We start from the raw sequence: 17408 nt of genomic DNA, 5'->3' as shown, positions 1-17408 counted from the left end.
CCAGATAAAGAATTGATGCCACAACCATTGAGTTGCTTTGTGTGTTACTGTTTAGCAAATGAAATTACAAACATTCCTGAAAAATATTCTATTCCACACTAACCAAGTAGCTGAGCTTACATTTAGACAGTTCCTGAAGTTATCTCCTATAAGATTTCAATCAAAAGCACTACTACCAACGAGCTGCTTTGTTTGATTGTTCTCAGTAATATTATTAGTCACAGGATTAAATCTAATAATTACATCCTATTACATCACTCAAGATAGCTATTGTTGAGCATTAGAAAACTCTTAATAGCTTATGCGTACATAATAGCACAGCCTCGCTTCCATAGGCTGTACACATCTGGAATTTATTTTGTCAAGCCTCATTTACATCTTTGATCTGACATTTAATGAGATTTTGATGGTTATGAAAAATAGTTTAGAAAAGTTTTATATTTATACCAATGTTTAATAAATTTTCTTGACTTGTCTATCTGTACGTGACAAATTGCATATGCTGATGTCAGTCAGGAATATAATTTAAGTAAGATCAGATCACCCTGAAGTTTGCAAGTAAGTACTGCTTTTAGCCCACAAACTTCTCATTTATAGTTTTCAAAGATACGGGATTTCTTTACTACTCTATCTTGGAACTGACTTAATATCTTGTTTGAAATGATAATTAATTTTTTAAATAAAACTTTCCGTGGAAATCACTGCTCCGCCACTAATTTATCCTATTTAACAAAGAAGAATTAAGTCCATGTTTTAAAAATAAGGTCTGAGAATACCTAGAAGATAATTATTTAATTAATGTGGAATAAACAGCTCTAACACTGTGTATAACTATTAAGTGTTTTTCACAGATGTTACCCTTAAAACATTTTGGTACACCTAAACAGAACGATATTGCAGCAAAGAGAGACCAACTATAATACAAGATAACTGTAAGAAGAACCTTAAGAGTCAGTAATGTTAAGAAATTTAGGAAAGTTAATTTAGAGCCCTGTTCCTGATAACCAAAATTATAATAAATTTTAAAGCTATAAAATCTTGTATTTTCAGTTAATTTTTACTTATGCAACATAGTTTTTTGCTAATATATCTAATTTTCAAAAATTCTATTTTCTCAGTAAATAGTCTTGTTTTCCCACACCTTGAAACTGAGACTTGGGGATTGGTCATCTCCTTGAGAATGTCATGTGCATAATTAAGAATGGTAGATTGGTAGATGTTTTACTTATTTTTACAACAGTTATTATTGATATGGCCTGACAATTATTTTTCATAACCTACAATTCCTTTATTTGTAGTTTTTGTTGTTCTCAGGAAAGTAAAAAATGTTCTTAGCTTACACTAGAAATGAAGCCTTACAGTATTTTAATGGGTACAAGTGAAGCTAATATTTAGGACAAACATCCTAGTGCTTCATTTACTAATTTATTAAGCAAAAATATAATTGTCTTTCCTCATTAAGTTAGGCATTATGTTTATAATTTATAACTTATGTATATAGTGTTTTTTCAAATGAAGTACAGTTTGAATGTTCATAAAAAACTGAAAATTTCAAAGATAAATGATAACTCAGACTATATCATGTTTCATGACAAACAAGAAACATCTCATTAAAAATAAAGATAAACTGACTTTAGTGTCACAAACCTGTATACTATCGTAATGCAGGCTGAAATACAAAAATTTGCTACTTGGATTTTAACAATAATGTTTTTGAAATTAGCCCATTACTTGAAAAAAAATGACATTAAACGAGAATGTCAGTCATAAAATAAAAATTCAACACCGTATTTTAAAATTAGAATTCCAAGACTGAAAGTTAGGAAAACATATAATAAATATCACATCATTTTAAAAAAACATAGTGAATGATAAACATTCTTTCCTTTAAGTAGTATACTGGAAGATTCTATCAGAAACTGATCATTCTAATTAAAATTAAGGTACTTTATTGAAGCAGTTTGTATATAGTACTATTCTTCTAATACTCAAAGCATTTATTGATCAGTAGTCATACAAATTAGATAATTCAAATTAAGTTTCAATAAATTTTATCCTACAAATAAAAGACAAAGGTGCTCTAACTTATTAAGCCACAAATGCTTTATTAGATGAAATTACAACTGCTAATTACAATTTAAAATACTAAATGCAACTTAGAGTTTTTCCAGCATTGTTTTATGCTTAAAAGTCAAATGTAGGGAAATAATGTATAATTGCCCTAAATTAAAATTTTTTTCTAATGAGAAATTCCAATAAAGTTAAAAGTTCTGTTTATTCTAACAAAAATGTTTACCACCATATACTTTAGAAGTGTAAAAACAAAATGCAGCAGTCAGCACCACATAAATGCAAACTAAACAGAACCAAAAGTGAAAACAGAATATACGAGCCAGCAGACCCTTACTACCAGACCGAAATAAGAAAGATAGTCTTACAAACTGTAAGAATTCTTGATGTAACAATATTCTCTACGGGATATGTGTTGTTGTTTTTTTAAAAAAAACAACAATTGAATTTCATGACAAACAAGAAACATCTCATTAAAAATAAAGTAAAATTTTAGGCACAAAAGTGCTCTAAATTCTGAATTTGCCTTTTGGCAAATTGGTGGAATGCCACACCAAGTCAGTGTCCTTGGGGCAGTGATTACCTGTCAACTACATAACCATCAATGAAAGAGCACGAAGAAACATGAATGAGTTTGATACAGATGACAAGAAACTATACAAGGTGTATGTTATGTCAGCATAACTGAGAATCTGAATTCAAATACACTTTTCTATAAATGGAAGATAATATTCAACAGTGAAGAAAACAGAGGTGAAAAAAAATCTGTTTTACACAACTTCCAGGATGACTGGTCTCTTAATTCAAAACGATTATTCAATTCAGAATGTATTGTCACAACAGGAGGTGCTTTGCAACATTAGCATGATCTGCTATATCACGAAGAGTGAAGTGAAAGATGTTCTCAAATAATCTTATATTTTATAAAAAGCAGATCAGCATTGTATTATTTGATATTTTCTGGCATTAAGATCTGGTATTATATTAAGAGACTATCCCATCTTTAGTAAAATTATTTTTAACGTTACAAGCCAACAAGTCACATACATATAATATGAAGTTTTATTTTACACAGTATCTCTTTTAAGGAAAATAGTGAGATCATCAACATTGAATTAAATAATAAGTGTGGCGTCCAAGCCATAGATTCTGGGTAAATAACAAACATTTCTTCAAAATGTAAGTCTCAATATTACAAGAAAATATTTCCCCACAAACAGAGGTACCCCTAAGGGGACAGCTAACCTGATTCGGAATCACTGCTGTCTGAAGAACTTGAATCACTGCTACTACTTTCAGACTCTGATGAGCTGCTGCTGCTGCTGGTTTCACTCAATCGGGAACCACTTCCAAGAGACTTGGCTGGTTGAGTTTTCTCAGCTACAAAATATGGAACCACATTAAAATGCCAGTAGAAATAAAGTCACAGAAACATTTGAAAACTGCCACCTACGTTTTGCTTGACGTTTTCTGGAATTTAACTGATTATTGACATCCAGTAACCGTTTTTCCAACTCCTGTTTTTTCTGTAACTGAAGTTCTTCTTTGGATTTCATTATTTTCTTACCTGTGTGATTTAGGACAAAAAAGAGTGAGTATAATAACTCACAACTAATGAATACCAGACTAATTTCTACTAATATACAGATAAACATACCACGAGGTTTTAGTGGTCTTTTTCTTAGACACGAAGCAACATATTTTTCTAGTTCTCTCAGTGTTGTTGTTTTCAGTGTTTCAAAGTCTATCTCTATTTCATCAGGGTTGGAATTTCTCAGTGAAGGTTCTCTTGATTGTATTATATGTACAACTTTCCCAAGTTTATCTCCAGGGAGTTTGTTTATATCCAAACTTAACTGCCTTTTCTCATCATAGTTCATAGGTTTAACATTATCTTCATCCTCCGATTTCACAGCAACGACCTGTTTCCTCTTCTTTGGCTGACTATAACAAAAATTAAATTTAGTCAAATTTGTTTTAGATAATATTATTGTTTTAATAAGCACCATAAAAGATACTTACTTGCTCTTGGACTTTAATTGCATTTGCTTAATTCTTGGATTTTCATCCCTGTTAAACTTTTCTTTCTTATTTTCCTTTTTAGATTTCTCATTCTTTTTCTTTAGCTTATGAAAAGGTACTTGGGACAGAACCTGTAGTTGTTGATGAACAGCTTTAAGCTGATAAAGGAAAAGAACATCATGGCTCTAAATAACTAAAGACACTAGAAAAATATGATGCACTCAAAAGTCGAGAGTGTCCTTCATGAAGTTCATTTCATATTACATTGCCTTCAGGTTCTTATTTCATTTCACAAATTCATTATCTTGAAGGGCATACATTAAATTACAAACACTATCATGTGCTCAAACCATAAACTTAAATATTCATCTAAAACTAGACCAAGAATAATTAACATTTTCAGGTAGTTTTAAGTTTTTAATCTTTGATATTTCAGGCCTAAGCTTAGAGCAGGTTTACATTTTATCACAAAAGGTAGCAAATGTTAAACACAGATCTCATCCATATTTATCTCCAACTATGTCATATAAATCGTTTCAATGCTAATCCACTCATTGTGGTTAGGAATATAAATAACAGAATTTTAAAATAGATTTTTTTTGATAGGAAAGACTATTAAGCAGTACAAATATACCAATACATAGAGCTACAGTTGCTAAGTGATCTAAATATAAGAGCTTTTAATCTATAAAAAGGATTTTATAAAAGATCAGCAGCAACAGCTCATAGAAAGAATATAAAAACTTTTATCAATACAATCAGCTACCTGCTCCTGAAGCTTTGCAAGGCGCTGGACTCGTTCATCTTCAGAATCACCAGAATTACCTTCAGAGGAAGACTCACTACTGCTTTCTCTACCAACTGTTATAGTGGTATCTGTGCAACATACAGGCATAGTCTCAACAGGTTCATCTGGGATCTTTGCAAAATGCATTTCAAAAACATCCTATAACGGTGGTGTATGAAAAGAGAATAGGTTAGCACTCTCCTTGACAAAAACACCCTAAAATGGAAAATTAAGACTCTTTCAGTTTTCTGCATTCTTTATTTAACTCAGCAATATCACCTTTAACAAAAGGTAAATTTTAGTGTCATATTTTGACAATTCTGTTTTTACTTATGGTAATCATTTTGTAATATACACATATATCAAATCATTGTTGTACACCTTAAACTTATACAATGTTATATATCAATTATATCTCTATAAAACTACAAATAAGATTTGCCAGAAGACATATAAGACTCATTCTTCCCTGCCTGCCAATCTTAGCAACTTTTCTCCCTTTTTCCACGTAAGATAGCCCTCTCAAGTTATATAGGGGACCTTCTCAAGGATTTGCTGCCCTGTGGTTGGTGCATGATTCCACTACCTCCCAATGGCTCAGCCTCAAAAACCCGGGCCTTCCCTTCAGTGGGTCATGGAATCCAGTCAACCTTATCTCGGATATCTACTTGTCCCCTTTTCACTAATATTACCTCCAATATCCTCTATATGCAAGCAGCTTTATTAAAAGATTTGCTACTAAAGGATGCTATACCTCAAAAAAAAAAAAAAAAAAAGACACACCCTTCCCAATTTTTAAGAGTATAATTTATAAATTGTGTTTTACTACTTGACGGGGGAGAAGTGGGAGTGTGGCTATTCTTTATCTCTTGAGTTATAGTTCTAAAATTTCTAAACTGTGTTCAGAGGAAATGCAGGTTCAGAGCACATGTAACAAGTCACCTGGAGCATTCTGGCCATTGCCACTACTTCGTGATCTGGAGCATTGTATTTGTAGCAATTCATGAACATTAATCTAACATCTGCAGCAAAGTCATACGCATCCTTATATTCTTGCTTATCCATTTTTCTCTAAATTAAGGAAAAATTACAGAGTTCATAAACAACATAGCTCAATAATTATTTCAGCACACATATTAAGTGTTCACATTATGAATTCAAACATACAGATAATGCCAAAACAGATACCCATCATCTAGATCTGACAAATGTTAAAATTCTGTTCTATTTGTTTCATATCTTTAGACTTTGAAAAATCCAATAAATTCTGACAAGTAGAGATAAGAAGTCATTCAAAGTAAGGAAAAGAACAGTAATAAAATCACAAAAGCAGGAAAACAGGATATTTCCAGATAATCTTGGATAGACAAGTCTGATTGCAGAAAAACAGTGAAAAGATAACTTAAACCAACCTTTAACATTCTAAATGTAAGATTTATATTAAAATTATCCTGGGAATTAAAAAACATTAAAAATTGAACAGAAGAGAAGTATCAGCACAGGTTACATTTTTAGGTAGCTGCATATAAAGTAGATAGAAGAATGGGGACGTGGAAGAGCCAGTTAGGCAGACACACTAAAAAGAAAAACAAGCAAACATATAACAAAATCCTATAGACTACTGGGCAAAATATGTGTATATTAATGGGTAATTCACAAACAAATACAAAAAGCCAACAGATAAATATAACACACCAGACCACTCATTTGTAATTAAAGAAATGCAAAACTAAAACATGAAATGATGTTCTACCAATCAGATCACTGGTGATTCGGAATGATTTCAGAGCACTAAATTAAAAGTCACCGTCTTCTTACCCTTGGAATCCTATAATAGCCTCCTAACCAGTCTCCACATTGCTGCTTGAGAAATCATTCTAAGAGTCAAATATGAGGACATAATTCTCATGTTTAATGGCAGCTCTTGGCCTCTTTACAATGAGGGTGTTTCATATTCAGGCCTGTTTCCTTCCAGTCTCATCCTCCCCTAGTCACTGCTTCATATTCCCCATGTTCCACGTTAGACTAACTAGATGATTCTGGATATGCTTTCCTCACCTCAAGGTCTTCCAAGTTGCTCCCCCTGCCTGGAATGTCCTATACTTAAGTCCTATTTATCCTTTAAGATTCAGTTCAGGTTTACCTAGTGCAGGTAATGTTTCATGACCTCTTAATCTGTTGATATACAGGGAAAAGTATAAAAGCATGTTTTGAAGAGAAAAATGGTTAAGTGTTTTTTCAAAACTTAAAACATGAGCTTCAGATTGAAAGTGCTAATTTCCAATCAAGATTAATAAAATTAAATGCACAACTAGAGAGAATAAAGACATATTATCTACAAAGGCACAAGTAGACTGACAGCAGATTTCATATCAGCAATAATGGATGCCAGAAATATTTTTCTAATGCTGAGGGAAAATAACTATCATTCTAGAATTTCATAGTCAAAGAATCATTCAAGAATAAAGACAAAATATAGACACATAAGTACTTGGGGATGAGCCACAAAAAGTTTGCACTTTAGCAAAAGGAAAAACAAACCAAGAGGGAAAGAATAAGATGAAAGAAACAAGGTTGAACACAATAATTAGTAACCTGTTAATAAACTTAAATATTGATGACGAAAAAATGAAACTGTTTAAAAGAACCAAACTTTTAGATAATAGAGTACAATGAGTAGTCATTCATGAGGAAGGTTGATAATAATTTTGTAAATGGTACAGTTCTGTGTTTTTAGTAGCTTCCTTTAAAATTAATATAAATGTTGCCAATAATTTAAAGCTTCCAAATCAACAATAAAGAAAACTTACCAATCCAGCAAAAAAAACAAAAAAATGGAGAGAGGGTTAGAAGCTACATAAATGCCTTACCTCAAAAAATTTTTTGAATTAGAAATATGCATTTATTATAAATATTCCTGAATATAATGAGAAAATGTCCACAATATAGTAAGTGAAAATTCAGGGTACAGAGAGATATACTGTAACTCAATATTGTGGTAAAGAACCGTGGATGTGTTTGAATAGAAAATAAAAGGATACATTTTTAAATGTACCCATGATTCACTCTAGGTGGTAAGACTACTGGTGATTTTATTTTCTTCTTTATCATTTTCTGAATTTTAAATTTTTTACAAGGACAAATTACTTTTATAATCAGGAAAAGCAGTCTTTCCTATTAAGACAATATTTACCTTGATAGTTCCAAGATCCATTGGATTTTTCACAATATCATAGTAGTTATGGAGTCCCAATGCATTAACATCAACAGGATTATAAAAGGGCCAGGCATAGGAAAAGTGTTTCTTTGCAAGCATTTCTTTAAGAATCTCACTACAGTGCCTTAATTGTTCTGTTACGTTAATACTCTGTACAATGTTATTTTCTTGCTGAGACTCTGGCAAACCATTCTTTAGCACAGTTTCTTTTATAGGTGGCATTTTTGCTGATTTTTTTTCTGTAAGTGCTGGGGAATATTCATCACTTGCTTTAACTACTGAAGTTGTAGGAGTTGTTGTATCTGCTTTCCTCTTCACACCCCTTGTAACCTAAAACAAAACAATTCAACAACAACAAAAAAACTATAACCAAGGTGACATTCAGAACGATTTTCAAACTTTTTTTGATCATTACCCTTATCGGTTAAAAAAACAAACAAAGGAAAAAACAAAGAAAGGAAAGGATTACTAACACCAAGTCTTCCATATACTAAATATTAGTATAAGTTCATTTCTCTTTCATAGGCAAAATAAATAGTTCAAATATTTTCTTCCCACACCCCAAAGAACTATCTTGTGTAAACCTTTGAGACCAATGAAATACAGAAAAAAAGTCATGATTATACCAAAACGATTTCCGAATATCTGAAATCAGCTAGGGTATACAAATTTAAAGACAGTTATCAACCCACCAAACTGTGAGTTAATAGAAGTTACATCACCAAAAAAAAAAAAAAAAAAGAAAAGAAAGAAAAATACTACAAAAATACTAAACCTCTTCAAATTCTACCTAAGAAATCTACAGAATTTGGTTCACATCCTCGGTCCCTGTTCACAAAACGTATACAGACAAAGGGATTGATTGCTGCATGCTGAAGACCAATTATCAACTTTAAAAAGGTACAGCTATCACAACAACCAAACTTACACTGAAATCTTTTAAAGCTACAGTAAACTTACCTGGGTAACTGTTTGTGAGGTAGAGTTGGGTGGAGCACCTTGTGCCATATCTAAAGGAGAAACAGATGTTTCAGGAAATACAGGGGGAGTCACCTGCCTCTTAAATACTTTTTCCGATGCTTTAGGGGACTGTTTTTCTTTAACAGAAGAAACTGCTACATTCTGTTGGGTGCCTAGAAAGTGTGAATCAGAGTCAATATTTGAGTAAAACATAAAACTAACATATTTTTCTCTTAGTAGTCTATTTTAAATGCACTTAGTTCAGCTTTTGAGCAATATAAACATGGTAGACTCCCATTCTCCTTTGAAAACTTTCCCCACACACTTGCTGATAGTGTTAGACCAATTTAGGTATATGGGAGACTTCAAAACCTGTTACTAATGTAATGGTAGGCTGATCAATTTTACTCAAAAAGATGTCCGACTTAAATTCAGACTAAAAGACAGGTAGCTGTAAACATAAGCAAAAATTTCAGACATCCCAGGGGTATTTGAGATCCTGCTCCCTGGCATATGTCAGTTTGGCTCAAATAAACTCATAAAACGTCAAAATTTGTTTTCAAATTCTTGGAGACAAACTATATAGTACTACGTGAGGTCTTCAGAATGCTTGGCATAAATATCCAAGGATTTCAATATTGTTACAGACAGTCTATCACTGCACCAATATAGCCTTTAGACGATTCTGTCAAAGGAACAATTGTGCATGTTCTGCCCTGTATGTGCCCAGAGAATGCTATGACATTTGGATCACATCATTCTGAAGTTTATTTCACAAATCTATCTACCATCAAGGCAACTGCATTCTTCTAACTGCTCAGTGCAAAAACCTTGGAGTCATCTTTGATTCCACTTTCTCTCAAACTCAGTAATATCCAATCTATCAACAAACTCTTTGGCTCTACGTTCCTATCCAAAATCCAGCTACATACTTCTCACAAGTGGTAATTACCCTGATCCGGGGCATCATCTGTTCTCAACAGGATTATTGCAAGAGCATCCTAAGAGGCTTTTACATCCTGTAATCTATTCTCAAGATAGCAATCACAGTGAACTTTTAAAATTCAAATATTATACTTGTGCTCAATGCCCAGTGACTACTAATCTTCTCTCCAAGTAAAAGCCAAAGTCCTCACAATGGCTTGTAACCACCTGCATGATCTCTCAGCCTTCTTCCCACTACATCTGCCCTCATTCCAACCTCACTTCCTATCACTCTTCCCCCTCACTTATTTCACTCCAACTTACTGGTCTTGCTGTCTTCAAATTTGGTTAAGCATAAGCAGACTATTTGCTCTGCCTGGAGCACATATCCTCATGGTTCACTATAGCTATATCGTTCCCTTCAGGCCTTTACTCAAATGTCACCTTCTCAAGCCAGCCTATATAAAAAACCCCTTTCTACCCACCACTCTCTAGTTTGTTCTCTTATTCTTATTTTTACGATGCCCTTATCACATTTGACATACAATATATAGGTATCCCTGACTCTCCATATTCTTGCTAAACAAACTCAGGAACCAAATAGATTTGATGTATTTTAAGATAGGGTTGGTATTACTCAATCACTGAGTTCTTACTAGTCATTAACTAAATTTTAGGAATCAAAAAGATTCAGACATCCTTATATGCTTTGATATTCTCCCAACCGTTGTTCTTTGAAATCAGACATGTGTAAAAAGGAATACTTACAATTACTTAATCTTATCTATTTCCTCAACTAGAACAAAAAGCTCTTCTGAGGGGAAGGGGACTAAAGGCAAGCCACTGAATGGGAGAAAATAATTGCAAATCATATTATCTGATAAAGGGCTAATATCTGAAATACAGTGGGTACCAAAAAAAAATGCATACACATTTTAAGAAAGAAAAACTGTATTAAAATTTTAATACTCAATATATACCAATAACAAAAAATGAATACAAGTCACATTTGACTTCTGCAATTACAAGAGGTGCTCAATGTGGTTACCATCAGCGTCCAGACACTTCTGAATACAGCAAACTACCGCTTGAGCAACGTTGACCAAAGTGTCCACTTGTATACATTTTTTGGCACCCCCGGTATATATAAAGAACTCACAGAACTTAATAGCAAAAAATCAACAATCCGATTAAAAAATGGCCAGGAGATCTAATAGACATTTTTTCAAAGAAGATATACAGATGGCCAACAGGTACATAAAAAGATGCTCATTACTAATCATCAGAGAAATACAAATCAAAAACCACAATGAGATATCACCTCACACCAGTCACAATGGCTATCATCAAAAAGACAAGTTTTGGTGAAAATGTGAAGGAAAGGGAACAGTACACTGTTGGTGGGAATGTAAATTGGTATAACCACTAGGGAAAACAGTATGGAGGTTTCTCAAAAAATTAAAAATAGAACTACCATATGATCCAGCAATTCCACTTCTGGGTATTTATCCAAAGAAAAAGAAAACACTAATTTGAAAAGATATCTGCACCCCCACATTCACTGCATCATTACTTACAATAGCCAAGATATGGAAACAACCTAGGTCTCCAGTGATAGATGAATGGATAAAGAAACTGTGCCACATAGATACAACGGAATATTATTCAGCCACAAAAAATCTTGCCATGTGACAACATGGATGGACCTTAAGGGCATTATGTAAAGTGAAATAAATCAGACAGAGAAAGACAAATACTGTATGATCTCTCTTATATATGGAATCTAAAACCAAACAAACAAACAAATGAAGCTCGTAGATAAGAAAACAGAGTGCTGATTGCAAATGGGTGAGCTTTTTTGTTTTAATTTAAATAAACTGAATGAAAAATTTAAAAGGAAAAAAACCCAAAACCAAGCTCTGCATCACCCCACACTAAAAGTCTGTATCTCAGACACTTAAATGTATACTTTATACTTACAACCACAAAAGCTAAGTCTTTCCCTGACATTATAGGTGAGAAAATTAACATGGAATGATAAAGGAACTTAACAAAAGTTATACAGCTTGAGTGAAGCAAAGATAAACCAACATTTGATCTATGACAATCTGGTTAACCTCTACAATAAATCCATTTGACTAATTCAGAATAATTTTGTAATTTCATATTTAAATATTATGATTATTAGCTGTAAACTGTTTCCCTCTAAAGTTTTTTTGAGTTAATAAAAAGAGATGTCAGACGGTAACATTTCATTCATATGGGATCTTTTGTTACAGAGAACATTGGCAATTTTGACCCTCTTATTAGTATAGCAGACATAAGATCCACTAAAAATAGTAATAGTGGTGATGATTTATTGGGTTTGGATGCTTACTATGTGAATGGCACTACGCTATCAGAAACCTGGCTCCCAGGTCATAATCAATGCAATCTTCCCTTATCTCATATGATAGCTATCCTTGTGCTCAAGCTTTAGCAGACTGTTTAAACCAACATTTTATACCAATAGAATAGGATGTAGAAAGACTTCTGGATGTCTCCTTGAAGATTTATTATTAAGTTCTAGCCATTATATTTATACACACACACACACACACACACACACACACACACACTCATATATATATATATGAAAGAGAAAGAAAGAGAACATAAATCTTTTACTGGCTTACCTTTCTTTATTCTTTCCTTACCACCCACAACTTGCTCTTCTTGTGGCATGTGAAATAATTTCTGCTTAAACAACTTCTCTAGAGCTTGTGCCATAAGAACAATGTCATCTCCAGGCTAGAAAAAATGTAAAATATACCGTAAGTCTATACAGTATGGTTGCTATACCAAGTTTCTATAATTCAGGCTCTTGTAGAAGGCAATAACAAAGTACTGTTAGATAGTATGTATTAAACAATATTTATCACTTCTAAATTAAATTTACACACACACACACACACACACACACACACACACACAAGGTGCCAAAAAAAATGTATACAATTTTTAAGATAACATCTCTTAAAATGTGTATACAGGGGCAGCTGGATGGCTCAGTTGGTTAAAGTGTAAGCTCTGAACAACAGGATTGCTGGTTCGATTCCCACATGGGCCAGTGAGCTGCGCCCTCCACAACTAGACTGAAGACAATGAGATTCCGGAGGGGCAGCTGGATGGCTCAGTTGGTTAGAGCATGAGCTCTCACCAGGTTACTGGTTCAATTACCACAAACGGCAACTGGACTTGTAGCTGAAGTCCGTCCTCCACAACTAGAATGAAGGACGATGACTTGGAGCTAATGGACCCTGGAGAAACACACTGTTCCCCAATATTCCCCAATTAAAAAAAAAAAGAAAAGAAAAGATTAAAAAAAAAGTGTATACATTTTTTTTGGCATGTCCGGTATATGTACACACCAAGGGTGCCAAAAAAATGCACACACAATTTAAGAAAGGAAAATTGTATTAAAATTGTAATACTCAATATATACCAATAACAAAAGATGAATACAAGTCACGTTTGACTTCTGCAATTACAAGAGGAGCTCAAAGTGGTTACCATCAGCATCCAGACACTTCTGATTATGGCAAACTACTGCTTGAGCAACATTGACTAAAGTGTCCACTTGGCATCCTGAGTGTACACACACACACACACACACACACACAGTAACACTGATAATTATCTTGGGAGCAAATCAAAATCTATTATATTATAGTTCAGTGTCACAAGTGATTTTGAATAAATATGGTATGTTTTAAAACGTTTAGATATCATAGAAGAGCTTGAAAAGGATGTAGTATTCCTGGGAACAGGAATACTATATGGAGGAAAAATTGAATACAAAAATCCAATTTTATAGATGAAAGCAAACGTGAAGATTATATTCAAAATGTCCACATACATTATCATACACGCTAATACATTAACACAAGTGCAAATACTACTATTGGGATATTACAGAGAATATGTCTGATCTTTAAATCAACTTATTATGAAGTTTAGAAGTATGTAATTTGTTTGGTTTCTTAGGTTATGGCTGAGATCCATACCATGAAAATCTAAGCAAGATTAGTGTATAATCTTACAAGTAAAATGGCAGAAGTGCAATAGAGAACACTGAACTAATACTTTACTCACAGCAAGCAACTATCATTGGTATTTCATTTTCTAAAATATGTTATTACAGCTATTCAAGTAGAAATATAGCTAATAGATTGAATAAATAGACATGAAAATTATGAAATCTGGTGAAAAAACATTATCCTTAAAAGTACGTAAAATACCTCAAATTAAGACTTGAAATCTGAAATCAGCATGCTTGTCTAAACACATCTCCTATATGTAACAGTAAAGAATTAGCAAATATAGCATAAGGTTTACATACCTTGTTATATAAATAACAATTTGAGAACATTTTGTTGAAGTCTTCTATACATTCTGAAGCTTGCACATAATATTTATGTTCCAAGCGCTTCTTAATAGTACTTAAATCCATTGGGGTTTTTATAATGGTATAATAATCCTGTGGTTTCAAAGAAGACATTATAAATGTATTAAGAATGAATGCACTACAACTATTGGCATACAGAGAAATTTAAGAAACTACACACCTGTAACTAGAGAGAACAATTGACTACCTTTAAAAAGCTGTAATCTGGACACCAAAACCATTAGTAATGAGAAACAAAGTTGATTGCCATGACATTATTTTTCAGAGGAAAAAAGAGCCAATAAACAAAGAATAACACAAGAATGTAAGAATGGAAACCATTCTGGAAAATTAAAATATGAAGGGCATGAAGAAAAATAAACTAGTATTTGTGGAATCTGACAGATCCAGAGTACAATCCCAGCACCATGGGTGCTAGCTGTATTACAGATTACTTAGCGATTCTGTTAGCAGATGGCTGCAAATGCCTAACCTAACTAAGACCTAAAGTTGAATTCTGTGCATGATGCAACTAAGCCTGCCAGGAAGTGTCAAGAGTGACTTCATGGAGAAGGTAATATTCATGACAACCCTGCTTTAACAAGAACAGTATGTACTATAATTTACTACAAACTGTTAAAATAAGAATTTCAGTGCTCAGGGGCCGGCCCGGTGGCTCAGGCTTAGAGCTTTTAACTCTGAAGACTGCTGGTTCGATTCCCGCATGGGCCAGTGGGCTCTCAACCACAAGGTTGCCGGTTCGACTCCCGCAAGGGATGGTGGGCTGTGCCCCCTGCAACTAGCAACAGCAACTGGACCTGGAGCTGAGCTGCGCCCTCCACAACTAAGACTGAAAGGACAACAACTTGAAGCTGAATGGTACTGTCCACAACTAAGATTGAAAGGACAACAACTTGACTTGGAAAAAAGTCCTGGAAGTACACAGTTCCCCAATAAAGTCCTTTTCCCCTTCCCCAATTAAAAAAAAAAAAGGTAGTGCAATTGGGTGTCCATAGAAACAAACAAATGAAACATGACCTAGGCCTGACACTTTATACAAAAAGTTAAGTCAAAATGGATCATGGACATAAATGTAAAACTATAAAACTTAAAAAAAAAAAAAGAATTTCAGTGCTCAGAAAAAGGAGTTTTGGTTAGGTAAAAATACTCATTGGGACATTCTTCAGTGGCATTGAAAAAATATATTAAATATATTTGATAATATTATTAAATATATTTTATTAAATATATTTTATAATATTCAGGACCAGTTTATTTCTTTCAGAATTTTACAAGGTTTTGTTTCTCTGTTTTTAACTAACATAATTTTAAGACATACTTACAGGCAACTTGAGTTTCACAGCATCCACAGGCTGCTGAAAAGGCCAGGAAAAGCTATGCTTCCATAAAGCCTTCAGGACAACTTTTTGTAGATACTGTAGTTTATTTGTCAATCGTCCATTTTTCTTAGTGTTCACATACTCTGGTGGTGGAGGGTTAACAATAGCTGTTTGTCTACTTGGCAGAGACATTCTTAACTGCTTCAAATCCAGATATTCTAATGTTTTCTACAAGTATATGTCCTAAAAAAAAACACATACACACACACAAACTGAGTTACCGTCAAAGTACTTTTTAAATGGTTTCTATAGAAACTGAAAAGTGTTATTCAACAGTAACAGACAGCATATTTTTAAAGTATATAATAATTTTTAAAAAGCCAAATAAGTGAATTCATTTTTAAACAAATACAAACCTTTTCTATATGAGTAATAAAAGTTGTTTCATTCTATACGCCTTAGTTTTGGATTATTTAAGTTATTTCAATCTTTTACAGTATTTCTGCCTTTCTAAAACAAATAGGTCTTACTAGGAAAAGTCTGTACATTCCTGGTTAGAAAAAATAACAGGGAATGTTAAAGGTAATATCAGTATATAGTGTACAATCATTAATTCAATGAAGGGAGAAAGGTAAAACAAAGGCTTTTTCTGGCTAATTTGAATAAAACGATTTTAAAACAATTATAAGAAAAATGACAAGTGTTAAAATACTACTCTTGAGTGCATATTACTACACTTAAAATAAAATACTTTAAAACTTCATGAGTTATTTTAAAAAGACCGCATCTAACATAACTAGACAGCATTATTGTTTTAAGGATAAAAGAGGAAAGGTACTACCAAGTTTGTCAGTAAAATGAAAAGTATGATTATCAAATAAATTATCCATTTTTAGAGGTCAGTGTTACATTTAACCAATATATCTGTTTGCATTAAAGCAGTGTTAGTTCTCAACTCTTTCTGTGTATTAATCACTTGTGGATCTTTTTTAAAATTAATTAAATTTTTTGAGTGACACTAGTTAATAAAATTATATAGGTTTCAAGTGTACACTTCTATAATATACCAATATATTGCCTTGTGTTCACCAAAGTTTTAAACCTCCTTCAGTTACCATATATGTGACCCCCTTCATTATCTTCTACCTTTCCTTCCCCCCCCTTAACTTCTGGTGATTACTTATCTCTTGTTTTTGTTTGTCTTCTTTGTTTGCTACTTTGTTTTATATGCCACATGGGTGAAATCATATGGTTCTTGACTTTTTCTGTCTTATTTCGCTTAGCATGATAATCTCAAGATCCATTCATGTTGTCGCAAATGGTAGATCTTCTTTTAATTGTGGTAAAATACATATAGCATAAAATTTACCATCTGAACATTGTTAAGTGGTGTTAAGTACACATATTTTTGAGAAACTAATCTCCAGAACTTTTTCATCTTGCAAAACTGAAACTATATACCTATTAAAAAACTCCTCATTCTCCCTCCTCCCCAGCCCCTGGCAACCAACATTCTATTTGCTGTCTCTATAAATTTGACTACTTCAGCTGTCTCATGTAAGTGGAACTATACAGTATTTGTCTTTTTGTGACTGCCGTACTTACCTTAGCATAACACTCAAGGTTCATCTGTATTGTAGCACATGTCAAAACTTCCTTCAT

The 17408-nt window shown here is 33.1% G+C and overlaps 1 protein-coding gene and 1 pseudogene across 1 annotated transcript in view; one reads left to right on the top strand and one right to left on the bottom strand.

Moving 5' to 3' along the window:
* BRDT (bromodomain testis associated) overlaps nt 1–15938 on the bottom strand; it is a 40744-nt gene extending 24806 nt beyond the window's left edge. The window contains exons 1-11 of the mRNA XM_019752343.2: nt 15750–15938; nt 14362–14499; nt 12656–12770; nt 9057–9229; nt 8073–8426; nt 5822–5950; nt 4859–5038; nt 4093–4250; nt 3728–4014; nt 3524–3637; nt 3316–3450 (exon numbers count right to left, since the gene is read on the bottom strand). Of these exons, the coding sequence (XP_019607902.2) occupies nt 3316–3450; nt 3524–3637; nt 3728–4014; nt 4093–4250; nt 4859–5038; nt 5822–5950; nt 8073–8426; nt 9057–9229; nt 12656–12770; nt 14362–14499; nt 15750–15938 (1972 nt within the window). The remainder of the gene's footprint in view (nt 1–3315; nt 3451–3523; nt 3638–3727; nt 4015–4092; nt 4251–4858; nt 5039–5821; nt 5951–8072; nt 8427–9056; nt 9230–12655; nt 12771–14361; nt 14500–15749) is intronic.
* LOC141572595 (U6atac minor spliceosomal RNA) lies at nt 5047–5142 on the top strand (annotated as a pseudogene).
* Nucleotides 15939–17408: the final 1470 nt, after the last annotated feature.

Source organism: Rhinolophus sinicus, linkage group LG06 (genome assembly GCF_036562045.2).
Source record: "Rhinolophus sinicus isolate RSC01 linkage group LG06, ASM3656204v1, whole genome shotgun sequence".
NCBI lineage: Eukaryota > Metazoa > Chordata > Mammalia > Chiroptera > Rhinolophidae > Rhinolophus > Rhinolophus sinicus.
Note: the sequence above shows the minus strand (reverse complement) of the source record. Positions and strands in the feature narration are given on the sequence as shown.